The 18,611-nt window shown below is 43.9% G+C and overlaps 1 protein-coding gene across 2 annotated transcripts in view; it reads left to right on the forward strand.

Moving 5' to 3' along the window:
• Nucleotides 1-18,611, forward strand: part of LDHD (lactate dehydrogenase D) — a 102,524-nt gene that overhangs the window by 19,418 nt on the left and 64,495 nt on the right. For both annotated transcript variants that reach the window (XM_063437580.1, XM_063437581.1), the window contains exons 2-5: nucleotides 9,887-9,981; nucleotides 10,399-10,540; nucleotides 16,900-17,041; nucleotides 17,127-17,286. In XM_063437580.1, coding sequence (XP_063293650.1) covers nucleotides 9,887-9,981; nucleotides 10,399-10,540; nucleotides 16,900-17,041; nucleotides 17,127-17,286 — 539 coding nt within the window. The remainder of the gene's footprint in view (nucleotides 1-9,886; nucleotides 9,982-10,398; nucleotides 10,541-16,899; nucleotides 17,042-17,126; nucleotides 17,287-18,611) is intronic.

The raw sequence follows: 18,611 nt of genomic DNA on the forward strand, positions 1-18,611 counted from the left end.
AAGCAACGGGGAGTGTATCCTGAGATTCGTGTTGGCGATAATATTGCACTTGGGAACTACAGAGGACAAAACCGCATCAGATATAGTAGAGGGTTCATGTTGGCGAGACAAAGCATCGGCCTTAGAGTTCTTAGAACCAGGTCTATAAGTGAGCACATAATTGAAATGAGTGAGGAATAAGGACCAACGAGCTTGCCTGGCGGACAAGCGCTTGGCTTCCCCAATATAGGACAAGTTCTTGTGATCTGTCAAAATAGTAACAGGGTGCAAGGTCCCTTCCAATAAATGTCTCCACTCCTTTAAAGCCATAATAACCGCTAATAGTTCCCTGTCACCAATGTCATATCTGCTTTCAGGCCCAGACAATTTCTTGGAACAAAAACCACATGGATGTAACGGTTTATCCACACCTAATCTTTGAGACAAGATAGCACCTATACCTGTCTCCGAGGCGTCTACCTCGAGTAGAAAAGGCAAAGACGTATCAGGATGAACTAAAATCGGTGCTGAAGCAAAAAGATCCTTGAGTGTTTTGAAAGCAACGAGAGCTTCAGTAGACCAAGTCTTAGTGTCAGCCCCCTGTCTAGTCATATTGGTAATAGGCGCAATAATAGACGAGTATCCTTTAATGAAGCGCCTATAATAATTGGAGAATCCAATAAACCTCTGAATGGCCTTGAGTCCCCTGGGCAATGGCCAATCTAAAATAGATTGGAGTTTAACCGGATCCATCTTAAACCCGTCCCCAGAAATAACGTACCCAAGAAAGTTTATCTGAGACTGGTCAAAACTACATTTCTCCAATTTACAGTACAATCCATGTTGTAGAAGTTTGCGCAATACCCTTCTGACTTGTCTGTGATAAGTCTCAATCTCACTAGAGTGTATAAGGATATCATCCAGATATACAATAACGCAATCATGTTGAAATTCCCTAAGAACTTCATTAATCAGGTCCTGAAATACTGCTGGTGCATTACAGAGACCAAAAGGCATTACCGTGTACTCATAGTGCCCGTAACGGGTATTGAAAGCTGTTTTCCATTCGTCTCCCTGTTGAATTCTCACCAAGTTATATGCCCCTCTGAGATCTAACTTGGTGAAAATGTTGGAGCCTTTTAAACGATCAAAGAGCTCAGTAATCAAAGGAATCGGGTAGGCATTTCTAATAGTTATTTTATTCAATCCCCGATAATCAATACAAGGCCTTAATGTACCATCTTTCTTATTCACAAAAAAGAACCCGGCCCCGGCAGGGGAGGAGGATCTCCTAATGAATCCCTTGTCCATGTTCTCACGAATATACTCCTCTAAGACTAGGTTCTCCTTAGTAGATAAAGGATATACCGTGCCCCTCGGAGGCATGGTACCGGGCAAGAGTCTGATCTTGCAGTCAAAGGACCTGTGTGAAGGTAGAGTGTCAGCATTCTTCTTGTCAAAGACTGCCTTTAAATCCAGGTATAGGGGTGGTATTTGTAAGTCTGTAGATTGGGTAGAATTAACCAGTGTGTCAGCTACGCAAACCGGTGAGACCTTCTGTAAGCACCTGCTTTGGCAACCTTGACCCCAAGAGACTATTTCACCCAATTCCCAATCGATAATGGGGTTATGTTTCTTAAGCCAAGGATACCCCAAGACTATTGGAACAGAAGGAGATGAAATAAGCATAAAAGATATACCTTCCTCGTGTAAGATACCAACAGTTAAGTTAACAGGTATGGTCTCATGAAAAATAACAGGTTCAGATAATGGTCTACCATCTATGGCCTCAACGGCCAAGGGTGTATCCCTTAGCTGGGATGGGATAGAGTGTTTAGTGACGAAGACTTGGTCAATAAAGCTTTCAGCAGCTCCGGAATCTATCAACGCCATAGTATTTAATACTCCCTTCTCCCAAGCTAAAGAAACAGGTAGTAGAAGCCTATGATCTTTATAGTCATGTATAGAGGACAAGATAGAAACACCCAAGGCCTGTCCTCTAGAGGAACTTAGGTGCGAGCGTTTCCCGGGCGGTTAGGACAGTTTAGGCGTAGGTGACCTCTTGCTCCACAATACATGCACAACCCCTCCCCTCTCCTGTACTGTCTCTCCTCTTCTGAGAGACGAGTATTGCCTTTCTGCATAGGTTCTGGAAGCGCTAAAGTTGTAGATTCAGGACTTTGGAATGAGGGAGCTAGTCTAAAGGAAGGTCTACGGGTTCTATCTCGAGTGTTCTGTCTCTGTCTTAAACGTTCATCAATTCGAGAAATAAAAGAAATTAAATCCTCCAAACTTTCAGGAAGCTCTCTTGTGGCAACCTCATCTAGAATTTCGTCTGATAGTCCGTTTAGAAATACGTCCATATAAGCCTGTTCATTCCACTTGACTTCTGCTGCCAAGGATCTGAACTCTAAGGCATAATCAACAAGGGTTCGGTTATGTTGTCTATGTAACGGATCGCCTGGCACCCTGACTGAGTACCTCCGTTAATGGATGCTCCTAGTGCTTCCTGAGGACTCCAAGCACTCTGGCAGACACCACAATCACCGAATCCGAGAAACCTTTTAAATTCTCCCAAGCATATGAATGCTGTAGACCATTGAATAGGAACCATACGAATAGGCTTGTACTCCTAGCAGTCAACTGGAACAGCATGCAATAAATCCTTCCCCCCAATAATGAGACGACACATCACTTTGAGGGTAAAACAGGAACTCTGGACTGGCTCATCCAGCCTGGCTTTTATTTCCAACTCACACATACAGGCCACACCCAGGGGGAGGCATAAAAGAACCAATGACATAGATGTTACCTCCCACACATCCCCTCCCCTTAGTGTGACACATAATCCCATTATGCATACAGTGTAAAATATACTTTTACACAACTTTCATAACTTTAAAACCATACATCACATTCACATAAAAATACATATCCACAATCAATCCATTCAGGGGAACAACATATTAAAAAATGGCATGAATCCGACCAGGGGTTCAAAAGTTACTAAAAGTATCTTTTGTTCCTTTCTGGCTGGCAGAAAAACATCCCCACAATGCACCCTGGTTTCCTCCCTTCTGCCCTGGAGTTAATTGGAGAAGTAATCCAATTACCCAGGACTAAAGGCAGACTCCATTAACCACATGGTTGCAAAACAACATAAAACACTTTAAAATACATAAAGTCACATTTACACATAACACACAGACATTTCACCTATCCCCAGATAGCTGGGATCTGCACGCACAAGACCACCGAATAGCGCGCAGATCCTACTCACACAGTACAATTGCCATGGAGCTAAAGTCTTTCCCATAGTCTTTCATTATATGAATAGGCTCCATGGTATGGCTATCTGGGGTATCACATTCCCATAAAGTCTGGTCCATAGTCCAAAGGCAAGAGGCGGGCAATCAGCCCCCTCCAAGGACACGTGGCGAGGTCGGTTTCGCCACAGTCTAAGACGTAACAGTAGTCTAGCAGCATTAACCTTTCTACCTGGAGGGTCAAAAGTCCTTCTAAAAGCGGTGACAAAGGCATTATAATTATAGACTAACGGATTATCATTCTCCCACAAAGGATTAGCCCATCTCAAAGCTTTATCAATGAGTAGTGTGATTATGAATCCAACCTTCGCCCTATCTGTAGGGTAGGAGCGGGGTTGTAATTCGAAATGAATACCTATCTGGTTTAAAAAACCTCGACACGTATCCGGAGAGCCACCATAACGTACAGGGGGAGTTATACGGGATGAAGCACCTACTGTGGCTACCTCTAGGCCTGAACTTACAGGAGAGATGGATGCAGTACGCATCTCTTCTGATTGGTTACTAGAACGAGATAGTAAGGCTTGCAACGCTAGAGCCATCTGGTCCATTCTATGATCCATGGCCTCAAATCTAGAGTCAGGAGAACCGACCTGAGTGTTTGTACCTGCAGGATCCATTGGCCCTGTCGTAATGTCAGGATCGGGACAGGGATCCAACACGCAGAGTACAAACAGGAGAAGTTACGTATACCGGACCTTAGAATGGCCGGACTAACGTAAGGAGTAAGCAAAGAATGGTCTAGAGACAAGCCGAGGTCGAGGGAACGAGAGAGCAGGTAAACGAGAGACAAGCCGGGTCAAAAAGGTAATAGAGGTAAGCAGGGTAGAAATAATACGAGCCGGGTCAGAACCAAAGAGACAAATAGAAATAAGAGCGCTGAGTGACTAGACTAGCTAGAACCACGACAGGGCAATGAACCAATACACAAAACCTTATTTTATACCCTGGTTCTAAATAGATGATCACGCCCCCGATGAGTCCTGATTGGTGCTCAGGACTTGATTGACAGGTCGGAACGGATAGTCGTCATGACGTCGGCTACTAGAGCCGCGTCATAAAAGGAGGCGGATCAGAGGCGTCCGGCGTGTAAACGGCCGAGAGGACTGCGAGGAACGAGTGAGTCAGCCCCTCTGAGAGGGTGGAATTCTAAGTGTCTCACCTCCTCTGAGGTAGAGACAACAGGTACCCTGACACTTACATTGTCTCGTGATTGGAGGGGAACTGCTATAATCACACTGGGTATTGCTATACTTTGTATACTCCCTTGAGCTCTAATCACTTAGCTCTTTTAAGAGCTGTTCCTGGAGAAAAGGTCTTTTCCACACGGTCCTGGAGGACAGAAGCTGATCCAGGGTGGAAGGAAGACGACGAGACTCCAGTTAAGCTACGGCGGTTGTGGAGTCTGCGGTGGCTGTGGTGTCCGGTGCGGTGCTTGTGGTCCTTGGCGCAAGCTAGGAAGCGTCCATCAACGGAAGGTACTCGGTCGGAGTACAGGTGATCCGTTACAACGCCCCTTCTCTCTTCCCCTTCTATGCAGCTCACTGTCTGTAGCTGTGAGGAAGTGGCATTTGCTCACTTCCTCCCAGCACTACTGGTATGAAAGGGGCCCGGTCATGCTGTTAAAGGGCCACAGCGCAATGCCGATGTTCTGTAACATTCAAATTCCTATCAGAATCTATTTCCCCTGCTCCCTCAGCAATCATCAGAACTCCTCTTCCCTCGGCCATCATCAGAACTCATCCCCCCATGGCAATCATCGGAACTCCTCCTCCCTCTGCCATCATTAGGATTCCTCCTCCCTCGGCAATCATCGGAACTCCTCCTCCCTCGGCAATCACTGGAACAACTCCTCCTGGGATCACAGTTTCTGAAAGGCTGCTCGGCAAGGTCCTCCAATGTAAGTAACTGTGACAAGACCAATCTCGCCACATTGCATTGGAGAAGCCTGGTTGCCCGCCTGTTGCCTCTGGACTATGGCCCCATGTTAAAACGCTTGATTTTCCCCTGCAAAGACATGAAAGCCGGGTCATTCGGTGCTTGCCCTGTTTGAGCGGTGATACCCCAGATAGCTATGCCATGGAGCCCATTCGTATAATGAAAGACTATGGGAAAGACTTTGGCTCCATGGCAATTGAACTGTATGTGTGTGATCTGTGCGCCATTCAGTAATAATGTGCGCTCAGATCTGAGCTATCTGGGGATATGTTGAATGTACCTGTTTTATGCAATGGTTGCACAGTTATATATTTTTATGTATTTAATTGTCTTTTGCTGCCATGTGTTTAATGGAGTTTTGCCTCTGTCCTTCCTCCCCAGAGGCAGTGTGAGTTCCAGGGAGCCGAAGGTGCCGTCCTTCCTCCCCAGTGGCAGTGTGAGTTCCAGGGAGCCGAAGGTGTCGTCCTTCTTCCCCAGCGGCAGTGTGAGTTCCAGGGAGCCGAAGGTGTCGTCCTTCCTCCCCAGCCGCAGTGTGAGTTCCAGGGAGCCGAAGGTGTCGTCTTTCCTCCCCAGCGGCAGTGTGAGTTCCAGGGAGCCGAAGGTGTTGTCCTTCCTCCCCAGTGGCAGTGTGAGTTTCAGGGAGCCGAAGGTGTCGTCCTTCCTCCCCAGCGGCAGAGTAAGTTCCAGGGAGAGGATACAACCGGTCTCTGTCCCCATCGGCAGAGTGAGTTCCAGGGAGAGAAGACAACCGGTCTTCCGCCCCAGCGGCAGCTTACCCCACAAAGGGGGGACACTAATCTCCCAGACGGTACAGATGGGACCGTGGTCTCTGCACCTGACCTACAGGTATGCTGGACAGCCTGTCCAGATCCGCAACTACCCTCGCAGGGACACCAGGAGGAGGGGGTAAGTACTATTTCCCCTCCCCAGCCAAGGCCTAACCCAGCTGACCCAGCAGAAGCGCTGGTATCGGGGCAGAGCGTAGCTGGCCTCTGCCCCCCAATCCCCCACAGTGTGTTGCCCAGTGACCTCAGAGGAATACCCAGATGCAGTAATGGTTTGTTGTGGGTGGGCTGCTCTTGTACTTTGCTGTTGTGGGTTGGTTGTCAGACTAACTCAGGCACCGACTGACAGAAGGTCAGGTACCTGGTTAGTCTACCACCCAAAGGGGAGATATGTGGCGAAAGTGACCTCGCCACTGGTTTTTGAAGGGGCCTGATTGCCAGCCTCCTGCCCTGTGACTATGGCCCCCTGTTGAAATGCTTTATTTTCCCCTCCAATGGCCCGAAAGCCGGGTCATTCGGTACTTTCCCTATGTGAGCAGTGTTACCCCAAATAGCTACGCCATGGAGCACATTCATATAATGAAAGACTATGTGAAAGACTTTGGCTCCATGGCAATTGAACTGTATGTATGTGATCTGAGCGTGGTTCTAAGCCATCTGGGGATATGTTGAATGTACCTGTTTTATGCAATGGCTGCACAGTTATATATTTTTATGTATTTTATTGTCTTTTGCTGCTATGTGTTCAATGGAGTTTTGCCTCTGTCCTTGGAGATAATTGGATTACTTCCCAATTATCTCCAGGATAGAAGACTCTGTGGAACTGGATTTGGGCAGAAAAACCATGCTTCATTTGGTCACAAAGGACTTCGATCTATCTTTTGAACCAATGGACCAATTTGGATGATTTTGACATATGTTTGCATTTGGAGTATGCTGATTCTGAAAATGTAAGTTATGTGAATGTGATGCATACTTTTAAAGTTATGAATAATGTGAAAAAACTGTATTTCTCTGCCTGTGATAATTACATTACCCATTGTGTAAGGTAATTGTATCACAGGCAGAGGGGAGGATTTTGTGTGGGAGTGCCTGAGTGTATTGTACGTATTGATTGGTTGTTTTCCAAAACCCTGTGGGTGGTACTAATGTGTAAGTATGTGTTTATAAGAACAATAAACCCACAGCTCTGTCTGTTCACTGCTTGACCCTCAACACGGAGCCTTGTCTCGTGCTTGGGGGGATTTACTGTATGCTGTTAGAGACTGATTGCCAGGAGTGTAAGCCGTATGGGTGCTTTTCCTGTTCAGCTGCTAGCAGCTATTCGTGAGGTTCCAGTTCGGGAGTTTGTGGTTCTGCAGTAGCTGTGCCTGTGTCTCTGGAAGGGGAAGATCTACTAAACGGCTTTTAACCCCTTTTTATGCCTGGGGGTGCCGTTACAGTAACCTCGGAGCTTACAATTAGGGGCTTCACTGAAGAACATAGGACATTTAGGGTTAAGATGAGGGTTAAGATTAGGGTTAGGAACTAATTTAGCCTCACTCAATTCTCATTCTAACTTACCCTACAGACAAGACTAAAACTAACTCTACACATTATTGTAAATTTATATTTTTTTCTAGTTGTCAGTAATCTGTAAATCTAAAATTATTACTCCTTAAATCTAATTGTAATTTTAACCCTCACCTGAACTTTTAATGGCTTACACCCCAGTGCTGCAGTGAAGCCCTAACTGTAAGATCAGTGTAACAGTAAGTGTAGCGGAGAGCTGATATCCCACAGCTATTCTCCACTGACGATCCCAGGAAGGCTCAGGAACAAGGCAATAGTAGATCCATAGGCAGAGTTTCCAGCAGGCAAAGTAACACAGCGATATCCCCAGAGCAATCCCAATAACTGGACGACACACAGTTTCAGGAACAGAACTGCTGGCTGGTACATCCAGCCTGCCTTTTATTACAACTGTACACAGACAAGCCACACCCAGGGGGAGGCATAAAACAACCAATGGTATCTTGGGTACAACCCACACATCCCCTCCCCTTAGTGTGACACATAATCCCATTATTGTACAGTTTCAAACATAACTTTTACACCATATTCATAATTTCTATAATATTCATCACATTCGCATAAAAATACATATTCACAATCAATCCATTCAGGGGAATAACATATAAAAAAATGGCATGAATCAGACCAGGGGTTCAAAAGTTAGTAAAAGTATCTTTTGTTCCCCCTGGCTGATTGTATTTTAATCTGGCTCAAACAGTAAAAGTAAAACCATCCCCACAATGCATCCTGGCTTCCTCCCTTCTGCCCTGGAGATAATTGGAGAAGGAATCTAATTATCTCCAAAGACAGAGCCAAACTCCATTACCCACATGGCAGACAAAAAGACAGTAAAAGACATAAAATTACATACTGATACATTTAGTACATAAAACACACATTTCTACATATCCCCAGATAGCTTTGATCTGACTGCACATTATTAGATGAATGGCACTCAGATCACACGAATAAGCCTTTCTGCAGGGAAAATAAACAGTTTAACCTGCAGGGCCATAGTCCAAAGGCAAGAGGCGGGCAAGCAGCCCCCTCCAAGGACACGTGGCGAGGTCGGTTTCGCCACACTTCTCCCCTTTGCCCCCCAGACTAACAGGGTAGATGAGGGCAATCCATAATACAGGGAGGACAGCCACAATAGGGTTCCGCTACAGTAAGTTTACCTACCTTGCAGGATCTTGCCATGGTCAGACACTGTGATCCCAGGAGGAGGAGTTCTGATGATTGCTGAGGGAGGAGTTCTGATGATTGATAAGGAAGGTAGAAATATTGATGACGGCTGAGGGAGGAGGAATTCCGATGATTTTTGAGGGAGGAGGAGTTCAGATGATGGCTAAGGGAGGAGGAGTTCCAAATATTGTCGACGGAAGATTTCCGATGATGGCTGAAGGAAGAGTAGTTACCATAATTTCTGAGCGAAGAGGAGTTCTGATTATTGCTGATGGAGGAGGAGTTCTGATATTTGTTGAGGGAGGAGGAGTTCAGATGATGACTGAGGGAGGAAGAGATTCTGATGATTGTCGAGGGAGGAGGAATTCTGATGATTGCGGAGAGGAGGAGGAGTTCCGATTGTTAATAGAGGAGTTCCTATGACTGCTGAGGGAGAAGGAGTTCTGATGATAGCTAAGGGGGATGAAGCTCTGATCATTGCTGATGGAGGAGGAGTTCTGATGATTGCTGATGGAGGAGGAGTTCCAATGATTTCTGATGGAGGAGGAGTTCCAATGATTGCTGATGGAGGAGGAGTTCCAATGATTGCTGATGGAGGAGGAGTTCCGATGATTGCTGATGGAGGAGGAGTTCCGATGATTGCTGATGGAGGAGGAGTTCTGATGATTGCTGATGGAAGAGGAGTTCTGATGATTGCTGATGGAGGAGGAGTTCTGATGATTGCTGAGGAAGGAGGAGTTCTAGTGATGGCTAATGGAGGAGGCGTTCCGATGACGGCTAAGTAAAGAGGAGTTCCGATGATTGCAGATTCTATTAGGAAACAGAACACTGGGCCCCTGATGACAAAATCACATTGGTTTCCCTAAGTACATGGGCCACCCATGGACCCCCTCAGCATTTGGGCCCTGGTGCAACGGGTGGTAGTTTTGCTGCTGCAGAGGTTATGATCCAGAAGTGACCTCTATACTTTTTTGGATATGTGCCTTGGATAATTAATAATATATGTGCCTTGGTTAATTAATTTCATGCAGAACGATAGGAATGGTTAATGTCAGGGTACTCGTCATGCCCCATTTGATCTCAACAGTTCCAATTGTAACACTGTGTATCTCTTTACAGCTTATAGATGCCTTGAAGTCAGTGGTGGGAAACAGCAACATCTCCACAGCTATTGCAGTATGCGAGCACCATGGAAAAGATGAGTCTATGCACAGGTGGGGTGGCCTGACCATGATGTTAAGACTTTTTTTTAATGAAGATATGCCTTAATGAGATAAAAACATAGTAGAGACAAGGTTGGCAACCCCCTTTTCTTTGAGAAGAGCGGTTTGTGGTAGTCCACTACAGGAGACCTGCTAGTTACCCCAGATGATGCTTTTTATTATTCCATTCATCTAAGCTTGCAATTCTCATGCTCAGTATCCTGCATCTGCAAAAGGTGTATGTTTGGATGTAGCTGAGTCCATGATAGAACAATATTTGATTCTGATACTTGTTTAGTGGGAGTTAGTAATTCCAAGCTGTTTCTCCGAGAGGGAATTTGGGCCATTCGTATACATGGCAATGATACGCAAATCTGCCATACTGCTATTCATATTTAGTCTGCATTATCTTTTCTGTAAATATTTAAGGTGCCGGCCCCCTGAAGTGGTTGTTTGGCCAGAAACAGTTGAACATGTCAGCAAGATGGCTGAATTGTGCTATAATCACAAGGTGCCTATCATTCCCTTTGGTACTGGCACAGGCCTGGAAGGTGGTGTAACTGCAGTACAGGTAAGCACCTTATTCAATTGGTGGTTAATTTATAACAATTATAGGTTTGAAAGGGGTATAAATCACATCTTCCAAACTGGCAGTATCGGATGTTTTATTGTCTATATGTATGATTAATATATATAATCACTGCTCGGCTGTAGTTCATGGTGCCTATTGCCTCAATTGGCATTTCACTTACTATCCTGATGAGATATGCCAGAGAGTTATAGCCAAGTACAGGGTCCAAGGTGCTGTCCATACTTTTAGATTGGGTTTTGTTGGCTTAGCCAAGACAATTTTAGCTGTGAAATGGACCAGATTGGGCACACTTAGAGACTAATATTTAATTAATCCCATTTTCTATGTGTCCCCTTGTTAAATGGATTCTGTCTGCATGTTTAATAAATTCCTTGGAACATTAAATGATTATCATGGCAATCCTGTAATGAACACTTTGACAACTACCTACTACATGCCATGTAAAACAGGGAGATGACAAGGAGCATGGTTAGTAGGCCTGTTTGCATGTGACAGAAACAATATATTATTATATTATTATTATCATCACTGGTATTCATATAGCGCCAATTTATTCCACCGTGCTGTACAATATTATAAAAGGGGGAAATGTAACAATTAAATAGACAATTACAAAATTACAGGAACAATTGGTTAATGACGACCCTGCTCAGAGGTTGTGGGATATAAAAACACAATAAGACACATCAAGGGGGACAGCAAATTAACAATGTGGGAAGGTAGCAGAACTGGAGGTAAGAGTGGAGTGTGGCCCTTGAAGAGGCAGCAAGAGACAGGTTTGTAAAATAGAAGCAACTCTGAGAGTCCATGAACTTTTCTTGAAATGTTGAGTTTTATGTGACTTCTTAAATGATTGAAGACTTGGGGAGAGTCTGATAGGGGTAGACAGGCTGTTCCAAAGGAAAGGAATGATAGGACGTGATATGACGCAGTTTGACAAACAATATATACTGCGATAAGAGGGAATGATCGGACGCGATATGACGCAGTATGACAAACAATATATACTGCGATAAGAGGGAATGATCGGACGCGATATGACGCAGTATGGCAAACAATATATACTGCGATAAGAGGGAATGATCGGACGCGATATGACGCAGTATGACAAACAATATATACTGTGATGAGAGGGAATGAGAGGACATGATATGACGCAGTATGGCAAACAATATATACTTCGATAAGAGGGAATGAGAGGACGTGATATGACGCAGTATGACAAACAATATATACTGCGATAAGAGGGAAGGATCGGACGCGATATGACGCAGTATGGCAAACAATATATACTGCGATAAGAGGGAATGATCGGACGCGATATGACGCAGTATGACAAACAATATATACTGTGATGAGAGGGAATGAGAGGACATGATATGACGCAGTATGGCAAACAATATATACTGCGATAAGAGGGAATGAGAGGACGTGATATGACGCAGTATGGCAAACAATATATACTGCGATAAGAGGGAATGATCGGACGCGATATGACGCAGTATGACAAACAATATATACTGCGATAAGAGGGAATGATCGGACGCGATATGACGCAGTATGACAAACAATATATACTGCGATAAGAGGGAATGATCGGACGCGATATGACGCAGTATGACAAACAATATATACTGCGATAAGAGGGAATGATAGGACGCGATATGACGCAGTATGACAAACAATATATACTGCGATAAGAAGGAATGATAGGACGCGATATGACGCAGTATGACAAACAATATATACTGCGATAAGAGGGAATGATCGGACGCGATATGACGCAGTATGGAAAACAATATATACTGCGATAAGAGGGAATGATCGGACGCGATATGACGCAGTATGGCAAACAATATATACTGTGATGAGAGGGAATGAGAGGACATGATATGACGCAGTATGGCAAACAATATATACTGCGATAAGAGGGAATGAGAGGACGTGATATGACGCAGTATGGCAAACAATATATACTGCGATAAGAGGGAATGATCGGACGCGATATGACGCAGTATGACAAACAATATATACTGTGATGAGAGGGAATGAGAGGACGTGATATGACGCAGTATGACAAACAATATATACTGCGATAAGAGGGAATGATAGGACGCGATATGACGCAGTATGACAAACAATATATACTGCGATAAGAGGGAATGATCGGACGCGATATGACGCAGTATGGAAAACAATATATACTGCGATAAGAGGGAATGATCGGACGCGATATGACGCAGTATGGCAAACAATATATACTGCGATAAGAAGGAATGAGAGGACGTGATATGACGCAGTATGACAAACAATATACTGCGATAAGAGGGAATGAGAGGACGTGATATGATGCAGTATGGCAAACAATATATACTGCGATAAGAGGGAATGATCGGACGCGATATGACGCAGTATGACAAACTATATATACTGCGATAAGAGGGAATGATCGGACGCGATATGACGCAGTATGGCAAACAATATATACTGTGATGAGAGGGAATGAGAGGACGTGATATGACGCAGTATGACAAACAATATATACTGCGATAAGAGGGAATGATAGGACGTGATATGACGCAGTTTGACAAACAATATATACTGCGATAAGAGGGAATGATCAGACGCAATATGACGCAGTATGGCAAACAATATATACTGCGATAAGAGGGAATGATCGGACGCGATATGACGCAGTATGACAAACAATATATACTGCGATAAGAGGGAATGATAGGACGCGATATGACGCAGTATGGCAAACAATATATACTGTGATGAGAGGGAATGAGAGGACGTGATATGACGCAGTATGACAAACAATATATACTGCGATAAGAGGGAATGAGAGGACGTGATATGACGCAGTATGACAAACAATAAATACTGCGATAAGAGGGAATGATCGGACTCGATATGACGCAGTATGACAAACAATATATACTGCGATAAGAGGGAATGAGAGGACGTGATATGACGCAGTATGACAAACAATAAATACTGCGATAAGAGGGAATGAGAGGACGTGATATGACGCAGTATGACAAACAATATATACTGTGATGAGAGGGAATGATCGGACGCGATATGACGCAGTATGACAAACAATAAATACTGTGATAAGAGGGAATGAGAGGACGTGATATGACGCAGTATGACAAACAATATATACTGCGATAAGAGGGAATGAGAGGACGTGATATGATGCAGTATGGCAAACAATATATACTGCGATAAGAGGTAATGATCGGACGCGATATGACGCAGTATGACAAACAATATATACTGCGATAAGAGGGAATGATCGGACGCGATATGACGCAGTATGACAAACAATATATACTGCGATAAGAGGGAATGATCGGACGCGATATGACGCAGTATGACAAACAATATATACTGTGATAAGAGGGAATGATCGGACGCGATATGACGCAGTATGACAAACAATATATACTGTGATAAGAGGGAATGAGAGGACGTGATATGACGCAGTTTGACAAACAATATATACTGCGATAAGAGGGAATGATCGGACGTGATATGACGCAGTATGGCAAACAATATATACTGCGATAAGAGGGAATGAGAGGACGTGATATGACGCAGTTTGACAAACAATATATACTGCGATAAGAGGGAATGATCGGACGTGATATGACGCAGTATGACAAACAATATATACTGTGATAAGAGGGAATGAGAGGACGTGATATGACGCAGTATGACACAATATATACTGCGATAAGAGGGAATGATCGGACGTGATATGACGCAGTATGACAAACAATATATACTGCGATAAGAGGGAATGATAGGACGCGATATAACGCAGTATGACAAACAATATATACTGCGATAAGAAGGAATGATAGGACGCGATATGACGCAGTATGACAAACAATATATACTGCGATAAGAGGGAATGATCGGACGTGATATGACGCAGTATGACAAACAATATATACTGTGATAAGAAGGAATGATAGGATGTGATATGACGCAGTATGGCAAACAATATATACTGCAATAAGAGGGAATGATCGGACGCGATATGACGCAGTATGACAAACCATATATACTGCGATAAGAGGGAATGATCGGACGCGATATGACGCAGTATGACAAGCAATATATACTGCGATAAGAAGGAATGATAGGACGCGATATGACGCAGTATGGCAAACAATATATACTGCGATAAGAGGGAATGATCGGACGCGATATGACGCAGTATGACAAACAAAATATACTGCGATAAGAGGGAATGATCGGACGCGATATGAGGCAGTATGACAAACAATATATACTGCGATAAGAGGGAATGATCGGATGCGATATGACGCAGTATGACAAACAATATATACTGCGATAAGAGGGAATGATCGGACGCGATATGACGCAGTATGACAAACAATATATACTGCGATAAGAGGGAATGATCGGACGCGATATGACGCAGTATGACAAACAATATATACTGCGATAAGAGGGAATGATCGGACGTGATATGACGCAGTATGACAAACAATATATACTGCGATAAGAGGGAATGATCGGACGCGATATGACGCAGTATGACAAACAATATATACTGTGATAAGAAGGAATGATAGGACGTGAGATGACGCAGTATGGCAAACAATATATACTGCGATAAGAGGGAATGATCGGACGCGATATGACGCAGTATGACAAACAATATATACTGCGATAAGAGGGAATGATCGGACGCGATATGACGCAGTATGACAAACAATATATACTGCGATAAGAAGGAATGATAGGACGCGATATGACGCAGTATGGCAAACAATATATACTGCGATAAGAGGGAATGATCGGACGCGATATGACGCAGTATGTCAAAAAATATATACTGCGATAAGAGGGAATGATCGGACGCGATATGACGCAGTATGACAAACAATATATACTGCGATAAGAAGGAATGATAGGACGTGATATGACGCAGTATGGCAAACAATATATACTGCGATAAGAGGGAATGATCGGACGCGATATGACGCAGTATGACAAACAATATATACTGCGATAAGAGGGAATGATCGGACGCGATATGACGCAGTATGACAAACAATATATACTGTGATGAGAGGGAATGATAGGACGCGATATGACGCAGTATGACAAACAATATACTGCGATAAGAGGGAATGATCGGACATGATATGACGTAGTTTGACAAACAATATATACTGCGATAAGAAGGAATGATCGGACGTGATATGACGCAGTATGGCAAACAATATATACTGCGATAAGAGGGAATGATCGGACGCGATATGACGCAGTATGACAAACAATATATACTGCGATAAGAGGGAATGATCGGACGCGATATGACGCAGTATGACAAACAATATATACTGCGATAAGAGGGAATGATAGGACGTGATATGACGCAGTATGACAAACAATATATACTGCGATAAGAGGGAATGAGAGGACGTGATATGACGCAGTATGGCAAACAATATATACTGCGATAAGAGGGAATGATCGGACGCGATATGACGCAGTATGACAAACAATATATACTGCGATAAGAGGGAATGAGAGGACGTGATATGACGCAGTATGGCAAACAATATACTGCGATAAGAGGGAATGATAGGACGCGATATGACGCAGTTTGACAAACAATATATACTGCGATAAGAGGGAATGATCGGACGTGATATGACGCAGTATGACAAACAATATATACTGTGATAAGAGGGAATGAGAGGACGTGATATGACGCAGTATGACAAACAATATATACTGCGATAAGAAGGAATGATCGGACGTGATATGACGCAGTATGGCAAACAATATATACTGCGATAAGAGGGAATGATCGGACGCGATATGACGCAGTATGACAAACAATATATACTGCGATAAGAGGGAATGATCGGACGTGATATGACGCAGTATGACAAACAATATATACTGCGATAAGAGGGAATGATCGGACGTGATATGACGCAGTATGACAAACAATATATACTGCGATAAGAGGGAATGAGAGGACGTGATATGACGCAGTTTGACAAACAATATATACTGCGATAAGAGGGAATGATAGGACGCGATATGACGCAGTATGACAAACAATATATACTGCGATAAGAGGGAATGATCGGACGCAATATGAGGCAGTATGACAAACAATATATACTGCGATAAGAGGGAATGAGAGGACGTGATATGAAGCTGAGCGAGAGACATCCCTGGTTAATGTCAAGAGATGGGATGTTTTTCTGTAGATGGATAGCGAATGTCACAGACACTAGATTGGATGTCTATAACAGATTCTCTTTTTGCTGCAGGGTGGAGTCTGCTTCAACATGACACGGATGGACAAAATCTTGAATTTGAACACGGATGATTTTTATGTTACTGTTGAACCAGGCGTTACCCGCAAGTCCTTGAACAGCTATCTGAGAGACAGCGGACTCTGGTTTCCTGTTGGTTAGCACGTGGGGTTATTCTCTGGCATTTTCCTCTCTGCACACTGTAACATTCTCTGTTATTCTCTAATTATATTTTATCTTAGATCCAGGAGCGGATGCCTCGCTTTGTGGCATGGCAGCAACCAGTGCTTCCGGCACCAATGCGGTACGATATGGGACAATGCGTGATAATGTGATTAACCTTGAAGTGGTTTTATCTGATGGAAGGATATTAAACACAGCAGGAAAAGACCGAAATTTCAGGTACGCAAAAGGCCAACGTGCCGATGTTTTCATTTGTCCTAGCTCATAGTACACACACATTCTGGGGTCAATTATAATCCGGTGTCAGTAACCAATCAATAATGCTTTCTGTCTTTTAAGCAGTAAAAAATTGTGCCTTTAGAGTATTTGACAACATCACAAGTTAAGGTTTTCAGCCGGCCAAGTACATTTTTACAATCTTTATTTATGTTTTTAGTTTGCCATTTTTCACTTTGTTTCAGTTAATTGTCTTACTATATGTACAGAAAGGAAAAACTCTGGAATGGAGTGTACAGTGGTATAGTGAGCATAGAAGAAAGCACACAAAGCTTATGTTACACACAGTTTAGGAGGCCCAACCTTTTGTTTAGTATGAACCTTTATAAATGGATAGTCATGTAAAGTGGGGTTACGTCTTGAGGTGGAGATACAGTGGTAAGCGTTAGGAAACTGGATATGTTAGTTCTATAAGTGTCAGTAGCGTACACGCGATCCATGAGGCCCCGGTGCGAAAATTGATTCGTGGGCACCCCCCCGGCGCTTACTCTCCATGGGCCGGGACTGCAACAAATGGAGGCAGTTTGGGTACTGCTATGTTTCACTGAGGGTTAATCCAGCCTCTAGTGGCTGTTTCACTGACAGCCGCTAGAGATGCTTCCGTGATTCTCACTGTGAAAATCGCAGTGAGAAGACGCTGGACGTCCATAGGAAAGCATTGAGTAATGCTTTCCTATGGGCGGTTTGAATGCGCGCGCGGCTCTTGCCGCGCATGCGCATTCGGAGCTAAGAGGCGGATCGGGGCGGAGAGATCCCTAGCGCCAAGGGAGCCCGGCACTGGAGAAAGGTAAATGCTGAAGGGGTTTTAACCACACACACTCTCCCAAACAGACGCATACACACTAGCTAACAGACACACACATTTACTGACAGACACACACTCAGTGACAGACATACATACACACTCACTTACAAAACATACACTCTCACTGACAAACGCACACTCACTAACAGACACACACAAACTAAAACACTCAGTAACAGACACACACAGTAACACACTCACTGACACACACAAACACACAAACTAACACACACACACTGACACTCACTAGCAGACACACACTCAATAACAGACACACACAAAATAACACAACTAACACACTCAGTAACTGACACACAATAACGCACACACACTAACACACATACACACATTTTTTTTAAAAATGTAATCCCACAACCTCCCTACCTTTGGGAATGCTGAGGAGATTCCACCTTTCCCTGGGGTCCAGTGGGGCTGCTGGGCGGCCGGTCCTGCAGGTGGTAAG

Source organism: Pelobates fuscus, chromosome 12, assembly GCF_036172605.1.
Source record: "Pelobates fuscus isolate aPelFus1 chromosome 12, aPelFus1.pri, whole genome shotgun sequence".
NCBI classification, from domain to species: Eukaryota; Metazoa; Chordata; class Amphibia; order Anura; family Pelobatidae; genus Pelobates; species Pelobates fuscus.